The 20727-nt window shown below is 37.7% G+C and overlaps 1 protein-coding gene across 1 annotated transcript in view; it reads left to right on the forward strand.

The window, feature by feature from the left end:
- The first annotated feature begins 1905 nt into the window (after positions 1-1905).
- Positions 1906-20727, forward strand: part of LOC134792984 (microtubule-associated protein futsch) — a 150898-nt gene continuing 132076 nt past the window's right edge. The window contains exon 1 of the mRNA XM_063764486.1: positions 1906-2082. Within this exon, the coding sequence (XP_063620556.1) occupies positions 2074-2082 (9 nt within the window). The 5' untranslated portion in view covers positions 1906-2073. The remainder of the gene's footprint in view (positions 2083-20727) is intronic.

The following is a 20727-nucleotide window of genomic DNA, read 5'->3' on the forward strand; positions in this document are numbered from 1 at the left end:
TTTTTGTTATAAGTTAGTTATAAGCCTAGTAATGTCGTCTCAGAGTTTAGTAGAAAAGGTACCTTATGGAAAAAAGATTGAAAATTCCCAAAAAAACTAGTCAATACGGGAAAAGAAGTTTGGTAGAGAACTGTATTAGCATTCTGCAAAACTAATTTGATAATTTCAGTTCTGGTTGGGGCGCCTCGCAAATATTATAACCGTACATAGACCGACATCACAAATCCAAGTAGCCTGCTATTATACCAAAGTTACTCTCGTCAAGTCTTTCTTAACTAGAATAATCTTCATTTGGTTTGGTCGCATGCAGTAAATCAGCCATTGGTTTGCTGAAAAATGCCAATACCCGACGCATTACCTTATGGAATATCTGAGGTCATTGAACCTCAATGCCGCTTATCTTCAATAGCAACCGAAATATATTATTGATAAGAAATAGACGATTTATACCATCTTAACCCCAAAATATTATTAGTTTATCCTAACTGTTCCATCATCATCATGCCTCATCATGTAACTTAATCACAAGGTACCTTTTCATTACATACAAATTATTGGTCTTTTTTAAGATTATTATGACGAAGAACTAATTAAATTTGGGGCAGTTTAATGTAAATTAATATTTTCTATTCATAAAAGATAAACTGTAATATGATTGATATTTTGTAGTGATGTATTATTAGATTTATTTCCATAAGGTACCTTTTCGTAAATGTATGGAGCAAATACTGTTATTGTTATGTAAGTTTAAAGTGGCATAAGGGGTTAAATATAGTATTTAGTTGGGGTTTTAGGATTTATTTCATTTGAATGACAGAATTTCTTTCATATGTGCTCAGAAAAATTGATTGTGTGTCACATTAAAAGTAAAAATATTCAATTTTGTGATTTTATATGAAAAAGTCAGAAAATACATTTTCACCTCTAAATCGGTATTGTTTTTTGCTTAAACTGTCTGTCAGTGTCGTTTTCTAATAGATAGAATTTAAATCTTGAGAGCTCATTGCAATCAATCGTGAAAATGAAATAAAACTTTATTTTCAAGAGATTGGCTAGTATACACATAAATCAGTCGATATCAAAAGTTTCTATTTGCATTACAGAACAAGTCGCAATATTTTTTTAATCTCACTTATATAAGGTATTATTATTTGTAGTCAACTATGTAACTTACTTCAGGAACATAGTTTTTTAGGCGGCTAAACTTAAAACTTCTCTATCGTAAAGTTGCTAATTTCACAACATTATTTTCAAAAAATCATATCTCTGTAACTACGCAACCTAGAAGGTTGATCTTTTGTGTTATCGATAGCTTATTTATTGTAGATTACTGGGGTATGCATAACTCCATACCCGCCATAAGGTACCTTTGACCGTGGGACGTCACATATAATCACTACGTTTTATGAAAACTGCATGAAAATAAATAAAAAAATTAGAGCCTATGAAAATTTATGAAACTGAAGTTAAAACATCTGATGCCTCATGGTTAACATGGTTTGGTTCTTAAAATCTCGTAAACCTCGAATATAGTGATGATGATACGGACAAGTGTGTGTTTGTGCGCATTACCGGATACCTACCGGACTTCGGTTCGGTCAGTTCGGTGGGTCAAGTAGTAAGATACCTACCTACTTATCGCCGCCGGTGGTTTTTTAAAGGTGCATGCCATTGCTTATTCCTATGTAAATCCAGAAGCAATGCTAGTCTGACAATTGTCATTGTGCTTTACTGCTTTACGTGGCTTCGGAACACAGGTCATCGTACATACACCGTATGTACAACCATAGCATCATAATATAAACGATGATACACAGTCATATACTACGCCCTAACACATTGCATTAAGGTTCAAGAAAGGTCAGATTAAGTTTCCGTTCGGTGGAACATGCGCCTTGCCATCGTCAGTCATCGCCGCGCATGCGTACACGAACGCTCGTGTACCGGCAGCGGCGCTTCAGTATTGATCGCGCGTTTGACGGTATTACACAGTACCGACAATGATTCCGGATTTCGAATGTGTATAACAATAATAGACTATTTAGTATGGAGTGAAGTGCTTAATAGTTCATCATGTCGAAGGTGAGTAAGCCATTATTTCAGTAGTTTAGAAAAAAGTCATAGCGCGGTGGAAATCACTGTCAAGTCAAGGACAGATTTTAAATACGCGCTAAGTTTTGGTTTTCCATTCGTTGCGATTTTCAAACATCGGATTTGTAGATAAAATGGTATACAATTTTATGGAAAGTAATTGGTAGCAAGACTCAGCCCTGCTGCGGGTATACTTAGGCCGTTTTAACGATCTTTCTTGATTGTTTTTGATTGAAGGGTTTCCTCGAGTCATTCGGATGTTGCCTCGGCATTGAAGGAAGCACTTGTTAATTTGATGATAATTAACGGGTCAAACGGAGAAGCCAAACAGTTTCCCAATCTATGCTCACTGCGCCTAATAGAATCATGTATGCAGGGGTTGTAGGGTAGGTTAATACCTATATCTACTATGAATGGACGACACACACGACATATTAAAGTTAGGTAGGCAGCTATGTTTGCTAGCTGCAGATCTACATATATCAAGGAACTAGAAAACTGCCATTCTATTTTGCAATTAAACATTATGGGCATTATGGCTGTGGCTTTATTGTAGTTGTTTGGATAAAAAGAAGAGGGTATAAAAAAAACCTAGTACGTAACCGTCAAAAATTCAAAATAATAGTAGACCGGTACCTACTAAAATATGACTAAAACGATATAGGTAGGTACATGATAGTTTCAAATTGGTAATGTTTAGGGAATGCAAATCGGTTATTTTTTGTATGGAAATAACCGCGGTTTCGGTTAATAACCGATAATTTCCATACAAAAAATAACCGAAAATAACCGATTTGCATTCCCTAGTAATGTTTATTGAATTGTTAGTTTTTGAGAAGAATCGGAAACTTTAGCTATATTTTTACATGGTCTGAACTGAATATAAAATTAAATTGACATGAATGGATAATTAGAAACTACCTAAATAGAACCCTGGCATATTAAAAGGGTCTTTCCGTGACCACAGCTGGTGCAACTCAGCTGAAACGTCGGAATTAAAGGTAAAAACAATGAAATTATATCGCGGTAGACCCGTTTGTGTAATTAAATATGTGTACAAAACGCGAGAGTTTAAAGTGTTATATATTAAAAGGACTTCGCTCGTGTGTCGTCTTTATTAAGTTCAGATGTTAGGTAGAATAGAATCCCACCCAACGAGGTGAATAAATCCTAGGATAAGTAGGTAGGTTGGTAGGTACTTTAGTAGGGAAGTAAACCGTAAAATTATGGGTGCCCAAATCATCTCAAAAATATGTCCCATAGTCAGCGAATTAAGAACTATGGGACATATTTTTGAATAGGTAAGTTTGCTACACCCATATTTTGAATGAATATTTCTGGTTGAGTTTAAAAACCTAAAGCGACTAATTTCTCTATCTCGCAATTCGTTAACTTTTTTCGCTGATAAATTGGCAAAACACGTCTACACCGTTAACACCAATTAGGACTCAATTGAATTAGAGCTCTGCTCTGCTGCTAGGGTTGCCAGATGGTCGGGATTTGGCGGGATTCTCCCGATTTTTAGCATGTGTTCCCGATTCCCGACAAAGTGAAAATTGTCCCGAAAAACAGCTTCACGTTATAAAACAATAATTTCAAGTTCCGAACTGTCGTCGAGCGAGCGAGCGACCCGCGTCGAGCCGCTCGCTGCCGCGATTTTTTTTTGTATGTTCAAGATCTCAAAGAATTTATACTATATTTATATAAAAACGTCTATGGGCAGAGCAGCTGACGTAGTGCCAATAATGTAAAATATCGTTGTTTTTAATACAATTACTTTAATTTGAATGTTTTTTTTTTCCCGACTTACCAAACGACTTACCTAAGTCCCAAAATCCCGAAAAATTGATGTTTTCCCGATAATAGCGCCTTTCGATCTGGCAACCCTATCTGCTGCCTACCTAAATAAGTAGATATCGGCGTAGCTACCTACATTTAACAATGCTATATCACATATTGTTCTATGTTGACTAACAATTTTTATTATTATTAGTTCAGTTTAGGCAATGGTTAGAAGGCAGTGCAGCCAAGAGTGTTGTTACTTGAAAAAGTTTTCTTAAAAGTCTTAAAACTTGTCCTGTATATCTGTAATAACTTTGCGTTGTCAATTAATATCTGATTAGAATAAATTTGCGAAAACTTGCGTTTAGCCTTTTAATACACCGTCAATTTTGAGATGTAAGTAAGTACTTAGTTTACATAACAGTGCCAGATCAGAATCTTCGGCAGATCCGATGTAGATTTTAACGTTTCATGGTATGTGTGTGATGGTCCAAAATCGTTGTGTTGTGCCTACTTGTGCAGTATAAAACTGTAAAAAATTGTTGCCAAAAATATATAAAAAATACTTAAAAATTCGCTCAGGATCCTTATTGATACAGACAAGAGGTTAGTTATAGGTATAATTAGCAATTATTTAAACACTGGTTAGGTCGAGGCATGCACTCGGGAAGCGTTGTGAATGTCTTCCTGCTTGTTAGCTTCTGGATTATGTCATATCGTAGGCTAGGTACCTACGATATGACATAATCCAGAAGCTCTTTAACGTTTGTCAACATTTTCGGTTAAATCCAGTTGATACTTTAAATTGTTCAAGGTTGACACCGGTAATAGTTGTTAAAAGAGACGCGGTGGGTATATGAATCAAAAGATTTCAAAAGTAAGGATGGTAGGTCCCTTTTTGGGGTTTTTCCTGGTGCAAAGGCTGTCCATCGCAATTCAACACGGTAATGCAGCGAGTGTGATGGGCACCTTTGCGCCGGGGGTAGCGCGGGAAGGCCTCATTCAGTATTTTTTATATTCCTTGTTTTATTTTAGATATATTTAGGGTTTTTAGTTTTAATTTAGTATTATTCATACCTAGATGTATTTAGTTCATAATAAGTTATTTATGTGTCTTTTTACTGACTTTTTCAATGAAATATATTTAATTACGTTTTTGGAAAGATTTAACAGAAAAGAAGTCATGTTCTTCAAACTATTTACTGAACAGAATTTCCTCAATCTTAGCGAAGTACACGCGATCAATTCGTCTTCTAAACCAGTACTCGGACACGAGACGGGTTTCGAGTGTTATATTTGCTAGTATTATTTTGTTGCAGAACGGTGTGAATGATCTTCGCAGCATTTTTTGCGAGCCTGATGTTAGAGCCTTCACTTGGCAAAGATGTTATTATTGAAAGCAAAGTTGCTCTTTTTGGCCAAATCTTATACCCACTTAAGAAACACTTCTGGTAACAATAACAAGTTTTACAAGTTTACGACTTTGTGTTGAAGACATTAACGTTCTATATTGCTTGTTCTGTAGAGGTATATTGTGTTGACGGTATTCGTATTCGTATATAATTTAGTAAGGGCTGAATAGGCTGATTTAGGCGAAGCGAGGACTCGCATGCGAGTTTCATACCATTGCGGGGTTTGATTGGTTGATTGAATTGGATGTAATTACAGTCCGCAATGTAACTAAAATCGCATGCGAGTTCGCGCGCCGTCTAAATCAGCCCTTAGACGGCGTGCGAACTCGCATGCGAGTTATCGCATCGTCTAAATTAGTCCTAAGTACTGTAAAACCACACAACAATTGTCCAAATGCTTGGTACAACATTAACTCGAATATCATCCTTTGGGTCGTGTCTATTATTTGAAAGTTATAATTCTATGGCATTTTTTTATAAATAGAAGATTAAACTCAGACATAACCGAAAGGTAGGAATGTAGGTTACGAAATGAAAGGTTTCCTCCTAGTTTTGACGATAAGATGTAAGGGAGATTAACTGTATTATCAAATACAGTACTGGATCTGGTTTGTATCTGAATTAAAACTTATAACGATTTCCTGATTGCGTGGAAAAACCCTAATAGGTACTTCCCGCACATAAGTCAATAGAATTTTTACGGCAACTCCTAATAAAATTAACGTAAAATGCTACCACAAAAAAAGGAAAGGTCAAGCAGAAACCGTTCCCATGACGGCTATTCATAAAGCCCATCGTTGGTCTATTAAAGGCTCACCAGTTTAAATCTGGCCTTCGATAGGGCATAGTTACAAATAATTGGTGATAAATTATAACAATAATATTGATGACATTAAAGCTCTCCAAAGGGCCTCTACGTGTGATCTATATCCCCACGCAAGTCTATCAAAAGACCGGGGTTTATAGGCCCGTGAAATACAAAATAATTATCATCATTTTCATTTTTCATCTTTTATCGCCCACTGCTGATGAGCTTAGGCCTCTCTTCGAGAACGCCATTTGTCACGGCCCTGAGCTAATCTCATCCAGAAGTGACCCGCAACCTTCCATGTCGTCCACTCAACGAGTTACGGTAGTACGGTAGCCGCCATTACCATTCCGTTAACATTTTGGTTCACCTGTCATCAACTTTGGCAACATGCCCCGCCCAATTCCATTTCAGTTTGGTAATGATGTGCTGTTCTCGAGAACGATTTCCGTCTACTTCTTCTACAACCATAGCGGTGGTGGCCGAGTGAATATGACGTGCGACTTTCGATCCGGAGGCCGCGGGTTCAAATCCTGGCTCGTACCAATGAGTTTTTCGGAACTTATGTACGAAATATCATTTGATATTTACCACTACCTTTTCGGTGAAGGAAAACATCGTGAGGAAACCTGCATACATCTGCGAAGAAATTCAAAGGTGTATGTGAAGTTCCCAATCCGCATTGTAGTGTAGTAAATGAAGCAAGTTGTTGTATGGAGACCCATGCATTAATTTCTCAGTCGATGAAATTTTGCTTGGTTATTGTATAGTATGAGCCGAAACTAACATATAAATATAAAAAAAAAACACTCCTAAGTTAGGTATTTATACGTAAAAATACAAATCTGTTTATATATTGAACTGAGTAATTCCTCCGTCCAAAATTATTTTACCAAATAAGTTATTTGTATCAGTTTGTAATACTAGAAAAAAATCTAAAACTTTGTCAAACATGACAATATTTTTTTAAATTAAAAGCTTTTTTTTGTCGCTCATTTTCATCGAAAAATTGCTCTGTAATTTTTTTCTTCTTATATGATCTTAGAATATAATTTGGCGTAGTGGGTAAGAAAATAAAAAAAAAAATGCATACCCTAATTTATGTAAAAAACTGAGAGTGGAAAATTTCTCAGCCTGATTTCTTTTTAAATATGTACCTACTAAGTAGTCACGTAGTCACTTAAATCCAAAATATCCAAAATAAATATCATCCCTTGTACACCCCGTAGATATGAGCGCCGATAGGCATTTAGCCGGCGGCGGCGCGCCGGTCAAAATCGGTCGGCGGCGGCGGCGAATCGGCGGCGTGGCCTTGAAACACCTTTGATTAATGAAAAAAGAATTCAAACCAAATTTTTACCGAATTTACACGTTTTTGCTGTAAGAAAGTTATAAAATAAGTGCATTTTTCAATTGCAAGCAAAATTTATTGGATTAAAGGTACGAAAAAAGTTTTATATAGTATAAACGGTATCGAGCGGCATCAGAGGCGGTCTTAATCTTGGCGAGGCCCTGGCCGGAAGATCTTTGCGAGGCCCTTATCTATTGTGCTAAGTAAAAAGTAGCGGATTGACTGTATCAGGGAAACATCTGGTCGACTGTCCAAAGAACCGAAGTGAGGAAAATCAAGCTCCGTTATTAACCAATATCGACCCAACAAACCAGTTTATGTCAAAAAGTGAGGCCCAAGGCCGAGCTCCACCTAACACCGAAGACCAGATTCCGACGCCTTCCCATCCGAGGCCAGAGGCTGAGCTGCAGGTAAGCATACAGCTTAGAATCGAACGCCAAGTGTGAGCTTGGCTGACGGCCGAATGCGCGGAGTGCCGATTACGGCGCGCTTCTGTGCGAGGCCGAAGGCCAAGCTGCAAGAGGGCAGAGCTTGGAATTGGTCCAGTGTAAGCAAGACCGAAGGCCGATAAAGACCGTGGCCATAGTGTTAAAGACCTCTGGGGCTCTCCTGTAGGTGCATTCGTGCGAGGCCAAAGGCCGTGCTGCAGTGGAGCTAAGATTGGAGAAGAACCAAGCATTTTAAAAGCGAGGCCAAAAGTTACGCTCCAAACAGGGCCGAAAACTTGGAGGTTCAGATAGCGGCTTACTTCTATGCGAGCGATGCGAGGCCAAAGATTGGTCTGCGAGAGAGCAAAGCTTGAAAGTTGAACAATGGCCAAGCTTAAAATGAGACCTGATTCCGTTTCCGATGCCTTCCGTGCCAAGCCAACGGCCGGGCCTTTGGGCGTGAAAACGCTTAATATCTGAAATTAACCCCCTTTTACACCTTTTTAAGACATTTAAACCATGCTTGCAATAATTGAATTCGCGGTGAATGACGGATGAGCTAGCCAGCTGGCAAAATTAGTCATTTCGTTGCTCTAACACTAGTAGCGCGGTTACCAAACAGAAAAGTTTGAATTTACCATCGATATTTTAGAATTATATGGACCTAAAATACCTTTTGAATGTCTATAAGCTATTCAGACTGGCGCCGTTAAAGATCTAAACTAGATAAAATATATATTATCTGATTCTGAAAGTAGTAGCATCTAACAAGGTCACGCCGATGCCACGCCGATAGCGCAGCGTCGGCGGCGGCGGCGCGTAAATTTTGTCGGCGGCGGCGGCGCGCCGGCGCGGCGCTCATATCTAATCACCCCGCTCCCTACACACTGCTCCCCATATGTTTAGTTTTTAATACGCTCGTTATTTTTTGGATGTTTTTATAGTTGAATAGAAAGACAACTGTGAACTTAATTCAATAAATAAAATGGATGGAGAAATTTTCCACAGCGAGTAAAAAGGCAATTTCTGAAAATAGTACAGTTACATGGTAATTTTTTTAGATTTTCATTTTGTAGGTATAAAACTGCAATAAAATGGCATTCCGGTGGAAAAATTAGACGGAGTAATTTTCCGGTCCAAGACATGCCAAATAATTATATTTTGTTATTATTGGTATTTCTGCTGGGATATTTTTTTTTGATATTTCATATATTGTTGCAATACGTTACATGAATATGTCCGGTGAAGAAAGTTTGAACGGAGCATTTTTCCGTAAAAAGATATTAAGTCAAGACTTTAAGTATTTACTTTAATTATATTATTATTATTCTTTGGAAATTTATACAATACTTTTTATTTATTGATACTTTATCATACTGTTAAGTTTTTTCTGGCAGAGGAATTACTGCGGGGTCCACTACCTTTACTACACTAATTGTGCAAGTGTGGGGACTAATAGCCCAAGCCCTCTCGCGCATGAGAGGAGGCCTGTGCCCAGCAGTGGGACGTATATAGGCTGAAATTATATCTTCTACTACTACCTACTTCTCGTGCGAGAACATTCCCCAAACAAAACGGAGAACGTTCTCAAGAACGGCAAATCTACACTCGCTCTATTTTCATGTTATTTCAGCATCAGCATGATTGTTATTTTGAAATTAAGGCATAACTTTGGCCACGGTCTTTGAAATATAATGAATATTAATTAATTTTGTTTGCTTTATTATAACAAATCGTTTTTCTTAAAAAAAAATGCTTAAGTAACATCAATTTCAAGGACATTGGGTGTTGACAGCACCTTAAAATGGAACGTTGGATTGCAAGTATTGGGACAGTGACCAGCATTGGGATATTCACGTTACTTGCAGTCGGTTTAGTGAATAACTTTCGTAGATAGGGCAGCACGCGGAACGGAGTCGTGATTATTGCGTTTCGGACAATCGGGCAATCGCTTTTTTGTTGGCAGCTTAAAAAATAAAACAAATGGCTGTGGAGATTTAAGGTGTGTGACGAGGATGTTTTGTCTGTGTGTGTGACTAACCCAGCTAACAGGGCGGACACGCCATGGCACGGAAATTTTAGACACGTTTCAGTGTCTTATATGTGTGCACGATATTATACCTATACGCATCAACGTGTGTGTAAATATTGCTTACGGTAGTCGAGATCGGATATGATCACAAAAAAGGAAAATTCTAAAAAGTGTCGTATTAAATCTTTTTATTTATTGAAAAAAGTTTAATGTTCAAAAGAAAAATGATGTAAAGATCTAAAGACTGTATGTCATATCCGATATCACAACGGACGGATAATGTGAAAACGCTTCAACCGCAACGAAACCAAATAAAAAGAAATACCTAATACTTATTGACTGTACTTTCTTAGGCCAATAAGAAAACAGCATTTGCGGCTCTTGGAGACTCCAAAAATTGGTGATTTCTGCGATTAGCTCTTTTTTCAAAAGTTTGCCCAACGCTTGTATAGTGATTAAAAAATCGCTTTATGTCACTGGACCGTAATCATCAGGCGGGATGTAAAAACGAGCCATGCAAGTAATGGCCGGATGCCAGTCCCAGTAAATGCTAGGTATTCTAACGGCTTTGGAGTGGAATTAATAGGAAACCCCTAATTAGGAATTAGCTAACTGCTTACTTATACATACCTACATATTCTTGGTAGAATCGTTATTTTAGAACAGACGTTCCCAGGCAATTAAGCGCGCCCAAATTGATCCATAGTTTTACAAATAAACTGGTTAGTGGTTTTTCGAATAGTATATTCAAGTACTTACCGTGATCTTTGATTTGGCAATTTGAAGGTGTACTTAAAGATGCTGGCTGAGATAGGTCACGTCACGTTTTGTCGTCTAAAATGAATCTCAGAAAAATTAAAAAAAAAAATACACCATCTCATCAGATTATCTGCGGACGTGAATTGAAGATTTTCGTATCAAACATAAAAAAAAGTCTTGACTAGTCTTGAGTGCTTTGGGAAGTGCCTTACTAAAGATCGATAGGTACCTACCAGGGATGTAACGGATGTGGTTTTATCGGAACCGAAAACGGAAACAGATGTTTTCAATTTAGTTTAACGGAACCGAAAACGGAAACGGAACCGAAAACGGAATCGGAACCAGAATCGGAGCCTGACTTTTTAACGATGTAGTCGTTTTCCCCTTTCTAGAATAAACCTTCAGACACAGTTTACACTTAGCCGTGTCCCCACTAACTTCATCAAAACAGTTCCAAATCGAACTTGATTTCGGCTTCATTGTGCGTTTTTTTACACACTAACATTCACCACACACACTACACACAGTCAGTAGTCAGTACACAACAGAACACATACGATTTTAATTTTAATAACACGAATAAAACAAAGTATACAAACAAACAACAAATTAGCGTAGCACGTGGCAAGCGGGGCGATGAGCGAATGACTGGTATGAACCTGTTTGTTTTTGATGTACGCCGCCGCCGCGCGAAGCATTGACATCCGTTATAACTTCCGTTTGAAACATAACGGAACCGGAACAGAAACGGATGTGTAATACCAAACGGAAGTTCCGCCTTAACGGAAACGGAACCGGAGCTCCGTAACATCCCTGGTACCTACCCAGTCAGTAAGTAATTAATAATTTCACCGATTCGATAGTGTTGCCGCTTAATTGAATAGATTTGATTCAATTTTCCAAGACTAAATGTTTCGCAAAGCCATCGCGGCTGCGACATATGCGTTTCGCCATTTGTCCGGTTCTGACCGCGTGTTAAAAGCAGCACTTTAACTGACCACAGATATATCTTATCTCGTCGTAATAAGGTTAAGGTATAGTCAGCTATTGTTTAGAGTATTCCATTAGGTTACGCGAGCGCTGGGAACGAGAAATGTTGGGCGATACGGTACGAGATTCGTAACAAATTGCGTTATCGTACAGCGCTCCTGTACTAAGGGTCCTGTGCCGTGTAGTACGACGTTCGACGTGTTGCTTCCCTGCCACACTTACGTACGAATTTACAAGTGCGACAGAGAGGCAACACGTCGAACGAGGCCCTCTGGTTCACACGAGTAAACAACTTGACAATCGATAAGAATGACTCTGCGATTGCAATGCTAGCTAGCCATTAGGGCCTTGCTGTTAAGCAAAGTGTTGATTTCTGTGTGAATTATTGGTTTGGTAATATGCTTAGATAAATCAACAAGTGATTAAGTGTATGATATTTATGAGCGAATTGCTCTCAGACAAGCCACTTCCTTACATTACAATAGTGGTGTGTTTTTATGTTGAACATATTTTTCTTGACAATCGTATGATGCAAAAAGTTGTTGCTGCTAAAAATAGAGTTCTGTTAAACGAAACGTTTCTAAAAAAACCTGATCTGGAAAACATATAAAATGTTAATTAGTGAGCAATTGCCACTAAAGATATTCTTCAATATTACCTCGTTATATTATTAATTAGCATTACTTTTTATTGCCCTCACAGAGTTAATAGGATGAGAAATTACGTGGTTCATTTAAATCACAATGACATTGAGTATCAATTATCGTTAGAAGTACAAAACGCCTCGGTATTTGGGATATAAGAGCGTGCGAAAGCCTTTACAATAGCTTTAAGAACCGCAAAAAGTCGCATCATTGTATAAGAAATACTCGAGATATGTCTTTCTTGAAAGGAAGCTGTATATAGCCGTATGTCTAAGAACTAATTTCGTTTGCGAGCTAACGGCCTGAGCAAAAAGTGCACAGTTACTTGAAGTTGGCCGCGTTATCAAAACTAGGTATCATAATGATGAGGTAGCAATGGTAGCATAGATAGATAGGTTGTATTCATCTTTTCCCGACTAAAGACGGAATATGATATGAGTGATATGACTTCAGTGTTGTTCCTGTCAAATTTTGGGAGTTGCAAAAAAAAATGCCGTAACAAAAAAATGCCTAAATGTGCGGAAACATGTATGGGAGAATTGGGAGATACGGCAATGGACCTGCTGTCGTATGCCGTGGTTTTGATGAGAAAACACGTGAATTGCTGTACCCTTTTTTATGTACAGCAATTACCGTAGCAGGAAGAACGTACAAGTACAATTGCAGTATGAGTAGTTGTGTACGTCTGTATCGTTATTTCGTGTGTATAGGTACAGTCGCCATCAGATATATCGGAGCGGCCAAGGTGTTCACAATATCTGAACGCGCATTCTAACGCCCTTACAATAGAGGCGTGTTCAGATATTTGTGAGCACCTTGGCCGCTCCGATATACCTATCTGATGGCGACTGTACACACTAGGGTTGCCAGATCGAAAGGCGCTATTATCGGGAAAAAATATCAATTTTTCGGGATTTTGGGACCTAAGTCGGGAAAAAAAAACATTCTATTTTTTTATACCACTTCGGTGGCAAACAAGCATACGGCCCGCCTGATGGTAAGCAGTCACCGTAGCCTATGGACGCCTGCAACTCCAGAGGTGTTACATGCGCGTTGCCGACCTTTTAAAACCTGTACACTCCTTTTTTGAAGAACCCCATACTGTAGACCCTCGGGAAAACCTCGGAAGGGAGCTCATTCCACAGCCGGAGCGTCCGCGGGAGGAAATTCCTCTTAAATCGCACAGTACGCGACTATTTGGGTTCTAGGGTGTGAGGATGAACACCCTGCCGACGACGAGCGGTGCGGTGATAGAAAGTGGCCGTTGGCATCATGTCAAATAGTTCCTCAGAGCACAGCCCATTAAGGTAATTGTATTAAAAACAACGATATTTTACATTATTGGCACTACGTCAGCTGCTCTGTACGGCTACCACCAGTTTTGACATTGACATAACGCTCACGTTTACGTAACTTACTTTCTATGCATCTCGCTCGTACTGGCATATTAGTGCAAGCGAGATGTACAAAAAGTAAATTACGTAAACGTGAGCGTTCTGTCAATGTCAAAACTGGTGGTAGCCGTACTGCACGCGCTCCCGCCCCTCGCCCCTCACCGCACAGTGTCTCGCCACGCGGGTCGCTCGCTTGCTCGACGACAGTTCTGAACTTGAAATTATTGTTTTATTACGTGAAGCTGTTTTTCGGGACAATTTTCACTTTGTCGGGAATCGGGAACACATGCTAAAAATCGGGAGAATCCCGCCAAATCCCGACCATCTGGCAACCCTAGTACACACCCTACCTGCTTCGGATTCGCTAGTTTGATGAATGAGGTGTATACGAGTTTAGATGTGCCGAATGAAATAACAGGATAGAGTCCTGCTTGTTTTATAGCAACCGGTTATTTCTGGTTTCCGCATCCACAGACCCAAGGTTTTTTTGCATGGCGTTCGTTCCCAAACTGGCTTTCATCACGATCGATATTTTGTAACAACATTTATACCAATTATAGTTTCACGCGTATAAGAATTTAAGCAAAATTGAATTGATTTCGATTTTGAACGTTGCTGAAACGGATTAAAAGTTAAATTTAAATTAAGTACTTTGATTTTAACTTGGATCGTCAAGATTTTAATAAGTGTTGGTAATTTATGTTATTATATTTTTAGCCAGTTTCGTGTTTACTGGCAATTTGCATGGTCACCTATTCAAAAAAGCATATAACCAATAACACAACACAATAAGCTCATATATTGATATTAAGTGAGTTTTAAAGTTAAAAGGAGGACAATATTTAACCAGGTTAATATTTTAAAATACACGCATATGTTTAGAAAAGTATCTACGAGTAAATTGAAGAAAAAGAAACATTGTTACCACCATTTAAACAGTTTAACGTGCTAACATAACAAGCAGGCATAGTTTTCAAAATATTTATATTCGTGGTTCTCTGAAATAGCTCTCAGATGCTTACGCAACTTTCATGGCGGTGTTCGCGTAAACAAATCAACGCACTTGCACTGAAATAACAGATTTTGTTTTGCATTCGTATGATACGTTAATTCCAGGTAGCCATAACATCATTTTTTTTACTCTATTCTAAACTACGTACTTCATTCGTTAAAAATTGCTTGTATACATTGATAGTTCTCTACTGGATACTGGATGATAGTTATGACTGTAATACGTGGTGTAACTCTCATTATTATTTTTCATTTTTCGTCGCGGCTCCGATCGGTAATTACCTATACTCGTTTCGTCGAATCATATCATGACCCCTATGGCAGTTGCTTCAAGTCTCTTTTGGATGGGCTTAATTTAAAAAATAAATAAAGAAATATATTTTTATCCTATTTTTATTACTTAATCGTTATATTGCTAAACTTCCTAAAAATGTCTACAAACATTTTACCTAACAGCAAATCCTTATAAAAACGAACTTTCATAGGCATCATTGGACACGAGAGATGACTAGGGTAAAATTGAATGATCTATGCTCGTGTTCTTGAATTACTGAATACTGTTATTGAATGTCTCGTAGGCATGTCAAAGATGATTTAAGAATGAAAAAAAAAAAACATTTTAAATAGAAATATTTTGTGTGTTGTTGGTGTGTTCATAAAATGCAGGTGTGGTCTTAAAATGCAACGCGCTAAGTCCCGAGAAAGCCCAATGCAATGCACTTAGAACTTTCTCCGTTTGCCTGCGAAGAATATTTAGTCGTCTTTCTCAGAATAACAATTCCGATACCGTAAAATCGCATGAATATAGTCCAGTACCTACTGCTACTACGATCTACATCTTGATATGTAATGATTGCTTATTAATACATCCATGTGCCTAAAATAATTCACCTGCGTTCAGTTTTATTTAAATCGTGACACAAAAGGTCGCCATTGTCTTTTTAGCCGAATTCGGCAAAGGCTTTAGTCATTGTCAGTTATTCGGAACTGTCACCTTTTGCGTTTAACTGACAGGCTGATATCGTCCGGCGAACTGGTAATCTGTGGGCCCCTTTAAGAATGCTCAATCCTTATCATTTACCTACGTGTTTTCCATCGTAGCGTAGCCTCAAAAGTTCTAAATCGATTTTGATCCCTGAAGTGTCAATCGATTGGTATTTCTGGGTGACACATTTTGAATCGATTTAAAAAACGGCAGATTTTATACGGATACTAAAGTCAAGATAAAGTTTACTAACTTTTAACATGTGATAATAAAACTTTGTTGACTAAGTTAGTGATAAATTAAAGTTAACACAGGTGGCAAAATTCATGTAACTAACGCGCATATTACGTGTGAGCCTTGGAATTACAATAACAATCATTTTACTAATTGCTACACATTTTTATGTAGTCACAGGTTTACAAAGATTAAGGAAAAACATACAGTTCTTACGTTATGTTGCAATCTAGTTGGTTTTTATTATGGTAGCACGTGAATCTGATAATAAGACCAACTAAACCTATTAGATGTTGTAAGTTAATTACGATATTTAATAATACATATTTTTACGAAGCAGGTAGGTTATCAGAAGAAAGGATACTGGTTCTCTTGCACCTTCTTTGTAACATAACAACCGCTATTCGACTTCTGTACAGTCAGCAGCAGAAGTAGCTTAGCAAGTGATTAATCCGACCGACTTTTTGCCAAAATCGAAACTAAAACCGAAAGTTCGGTTTTGCCCTGGTTTCGGCCGAAACCTGCCTAAACCGAAACTCCGGTCAGACACTAATGAAAGGCGTTTATAGAACTGCCCCTAGTTGTTTGTAGCTTTAGTTAATTACTTACAGAGAAATAAGATCGATTCATTAAAATTTATCTACAATTGCAGACGAAATCAGTTAAATTATTTGAAATATTTAGTCGTTATTATGAAAATTGATACGACTATCTTTAATAGTAGTTTAAAATGTTGTTGTGATTTGTACTTATGGTATGATAAGCACTTTCGATATACCTACATACTTTGCGAAAAAAAAAACAATCGTTACTCGTTCTGAAGTTAAAATAGTATTGCCGTTTGTACCAGAATAACATGTACAGTCATGTCTGAAAATATCAATACGGACAACGTGCTAAAAATATGTATTACACTACCTTAATATATGGGCAATTAGATCGCGTATAAATACTTTTGGCCCTTTCGGCTCGATTCGGAAAATGAATTAGACTTCTACTAGACTTCAACAAGTTACGATACGGATAATTTAAAGATATTTGTAAGATAGATATGTCAAATTTGACGTTTCCGCGATTCTGGAGGTCCTCATGAACGATTTCGACAAGTTATGACTTAGATATCCAAGTCACTCTAGTCGATATCTAATGTAGATCTAGTTGATCTCTAAATCGTCTTAAGATCTTGTGATTATCTCGAAATTCGAATAGGCGTGTTTGCCCCTATCGATATTTTCAAACGGGAGTGTAATATATGATTAATATGATAATATATATTATGTAACTATATTATCGTGTCCAAATTTCTAAGTAGGTATTGGTAGGTATTACCAGTAAGCCGAGTCACGTAATATTGTATATGTACTTAACACCTGATGGTTAAAGACGTGGTTTTCTATTTGTGGGAGTGATTAGGTAAACTCTAAGGTAATAAATATTGACTCGTCATGTAAGTACTGTCCGTCTGTGTATAAGCGAAAGTTTATGAGATTTACTTTTTATTTGGGTTATCTGAGTAAATGCTTGTATAGTAACAGCACCAGTCATGGGACATTTAAGAGGAAATTTGGAGTATTTATGATATTTCCCTTGTACATGTAAATGGTCTTCCGCTTAGCGTGTTAAAAGATGAAAGTCCTATCCGCCTTTCATGTTTTAGGCGTGTTGTATCAAAGATACTGCAATGAGTTTCCACATAATTAACAAATTAAAACTATGCTTTTTTTCTCCAGTTATGGACACCAAAGCTCCAGTAATGGGCCCCCGGTAATGGACGTGGATCCAGTAATGGGCCCCCTATAATGGACATTGCTCTATCAGTATAAAATATTGAAATGGGGAATAAGTTATAGCAAAAAAATCAATTTTTGGTATAAGCTTTTATCGCTGAATGTATTTTTCTTTCCACAGCCAATTATTATTGTATTAGATTCATCGAGATAATTCTAATATACCCAAACACAATTAGTTAGGGTTTATTGCGATAAAGTTCCCATGGCCACCTCCTATCTCCATCATCAGATCAAGTCCATGTTATCATAATGTTGCATTATCATCCGATTTGCATACGTAATTACGTACTTATACTAAATTTTAACTGAATCGGAAATCGAAAAGTGGGTCAAATTCAGCTACCAAGATTTGACCCACACTAACTAACAAGGCAAGTTAAATAAAAGTTTGGAAAAACGATATTAATTTATCCTAAGTCCGAGAATACCTCCTGGTTGACATATTTCGTAACTACATTTTACTTCTGTATTGTTTAAAACATGAAATTATGGCATGGCAAGCATCATTATGTCAATTGTCCCATCATAGGAGGTATGCAGTTTTACAGCTCCTATAATGGGATTGGGCCAAATACCACTATTTTTTTACATCTGTGGAGTCACAACATAGTGTGTTGTATACCTAATCTCATGGTAAATGCAATTAACAAAACACATTCTAGTTTTCATCAAGTATTAATTAATTAAAATTTAATAAATTAACTCACCTCTCTTAGCGAAGTTGTTAAGAATTTTTAGTGATATTTTTTTTCAGTGGCACGACAACTTTTGGGTTGACGCACATTTCTTAAAAAATAACCGAATTTAATAAAAATTCAAACATAATCAGCTCTAGGACTCTTATTTACGATAAAAATATATCCAGTGTTTATAAACTACTTTTATATACTTATTTTAGAGGAATTGTGTTTTTTTGTCCCATTACTGGTTCCGTGTCCATTATAGGGTATACTACTATAATCAATATTATTTGTACGATTAATAAACAAAAAATCGTTGCACAAATATGAAATAGTACCTACCCTCCTTGGGCACATGAGCACCGTCGCGGTCTCAGTACTTATATGTCATAAGAATAAGAATAATATTTATTTGAAAAAAACCTTGTTAACAATAAATACTTATCAATATCCTGTGGCCCCATCGTAACAATGTTTCCACTATCAAGGCATAATAGCCGACATATGTAGATACTTAACTACATATTTTATTTAGTTTCTGAACTAAAAATTAATAAAACTTTTTAACAAAAAAACTAACCGCCGAAAAAAAACTAAAAGGAAATAAAAAACCGGCACTAACACGAAACGAGTCGACCAAACAATAGCACACTGAAAAGAAAAAAATAATTATTTTGTCTTCAATAACGCAAGTGAATACCTATGAACTATGTATATACATACTTCTGAAATCAATCACACAAATCTGCGTATTTATATATTTACAATCTGTTATTTTTGGAGTCGGTGCAGGTGCTTCACTAAGGTGCTCAAGTTTGTTTGAGGCTGGCACCGACTCCAAAAATAACAGATTGTAAATATATAAATACGCAGATTTGTGTGATTGATTTCAGAAGTATGTATATACATAGTTCATAATTAGGTATTCACTTGCGTTATTGAAGACAAAATAATTATTTTTTTCTTTTCAGTGTGCTATTGTTTGGTCGACTCGTTTCGTGTTAGTGCCGGTTTTTTATTTCCTTTTAGTTTTTTTTCGGCGGTTATTTTTTTTGTTAAAAAGTTTTTATTTTATAATTTTCTGTGGCTATAATTTATACAAATTATTACATGCTTAATTTTTGATTACTTTTATAAAATAGCTACCTACCTTGCTTTAGCTATTAACTGTTATATTAATAATCCTACTTTAACTATTATGTTCTGTAATATAAATAAACTAGCAAAAAGCAGATCTTTGTAAGGGCTCGCGGAGGTTTTCTACCTTAACGTACCGAACCGGTTGCTGTCCGGTAGGTACGCCTGTCTGTTACAGCTTTTACTTTGTCCTTTAAAAACGTGTCCAGACGACAAAATCAAATTGCCAATATCATCCACACGTAATATACAATTTCATAAGTGCATTAAGCCCGCTCCACACTCGTGCGCGAATCGTGGCGCGAAGCCGCGAACGCGAGTCTGGAGTCGATTTCGCATATCAGCGAACTAGACTCCACACTCGCGTTCGCGGCTTCGCCCGCGATTCACGCGCATAGTCTGGAGGGGGCTTTACATCCTACACGGTCGCCCAGTACTTTTTGTAAGGAACCCAACTGGCTTTCCTACATCCCGTCTGGACACCTACTGGCGGTAATCACGCTGCTCCGCACATAAACTAACACACACAGTTCCACTAGGTACAGCCAGGGTCCAGCATCAGCTCTATCTTGGGTACTGCTCTTCCAAGTTCTCATTAAGACGTGTCAGATGACCAAAACAGCGTGTGCCTATGTTGCACCAAACCTGAGTTCCACTAGGTACAGCCAGGGTTTATCATCAGCTCTATCTTGGGTACTAATCTCCTAAGTGCTCATCAAGACGAGTCGGATGGCCAAAACAGCGTGTGCCTATGTTGCAACAAACCTGAGTTCCACTAGGTACTGCCAGGGTTCAGCATGAGTTCTATCTTGGGTACTGTTCTCCCAAGTGCTCATCATGACGAGTCGGATGTCCAAAATAGCGTGTGTCTATGTTGCATCAAACCTGATCGAGTTCCACTAGGTTCAGCCAGGGTTCAGCATCAGCTCTATATTGGGTACTACTTTCCTAAGTTCTCATCAAGACGAGTTGCATGACCAAAACAGCGTGTGCCTATGTTGTATAAAACCCGAGCTCCATTAGGCACTGTCAGGGTTCAGCATCAGCTATCTTGGGTACTGAAAGTACTGATCTACCCAGTGATCATCATGACGAGTCGGATATCCAAAACAGCGTGTGTCTATGTATGTTGCATCAAACCCGAGCTCCACTAGGTACTGCCAGGGTTCGGCATCGGCTCTATCTTGGGTACAACTCTC

This window comes from Cydia splendana, chromosome 1 (genome assembly GCF_910591565.1).
Source record: "Cydia splendana chromosome 1, ilCydSple1.2, whole genome shotgun sequence".
Lineage (NCBI taxonomy): Eukaryota > Metazoa > Arthropoda > Insecta > Lepidoptera > Tortricidae > Cydia > Cydia splendana.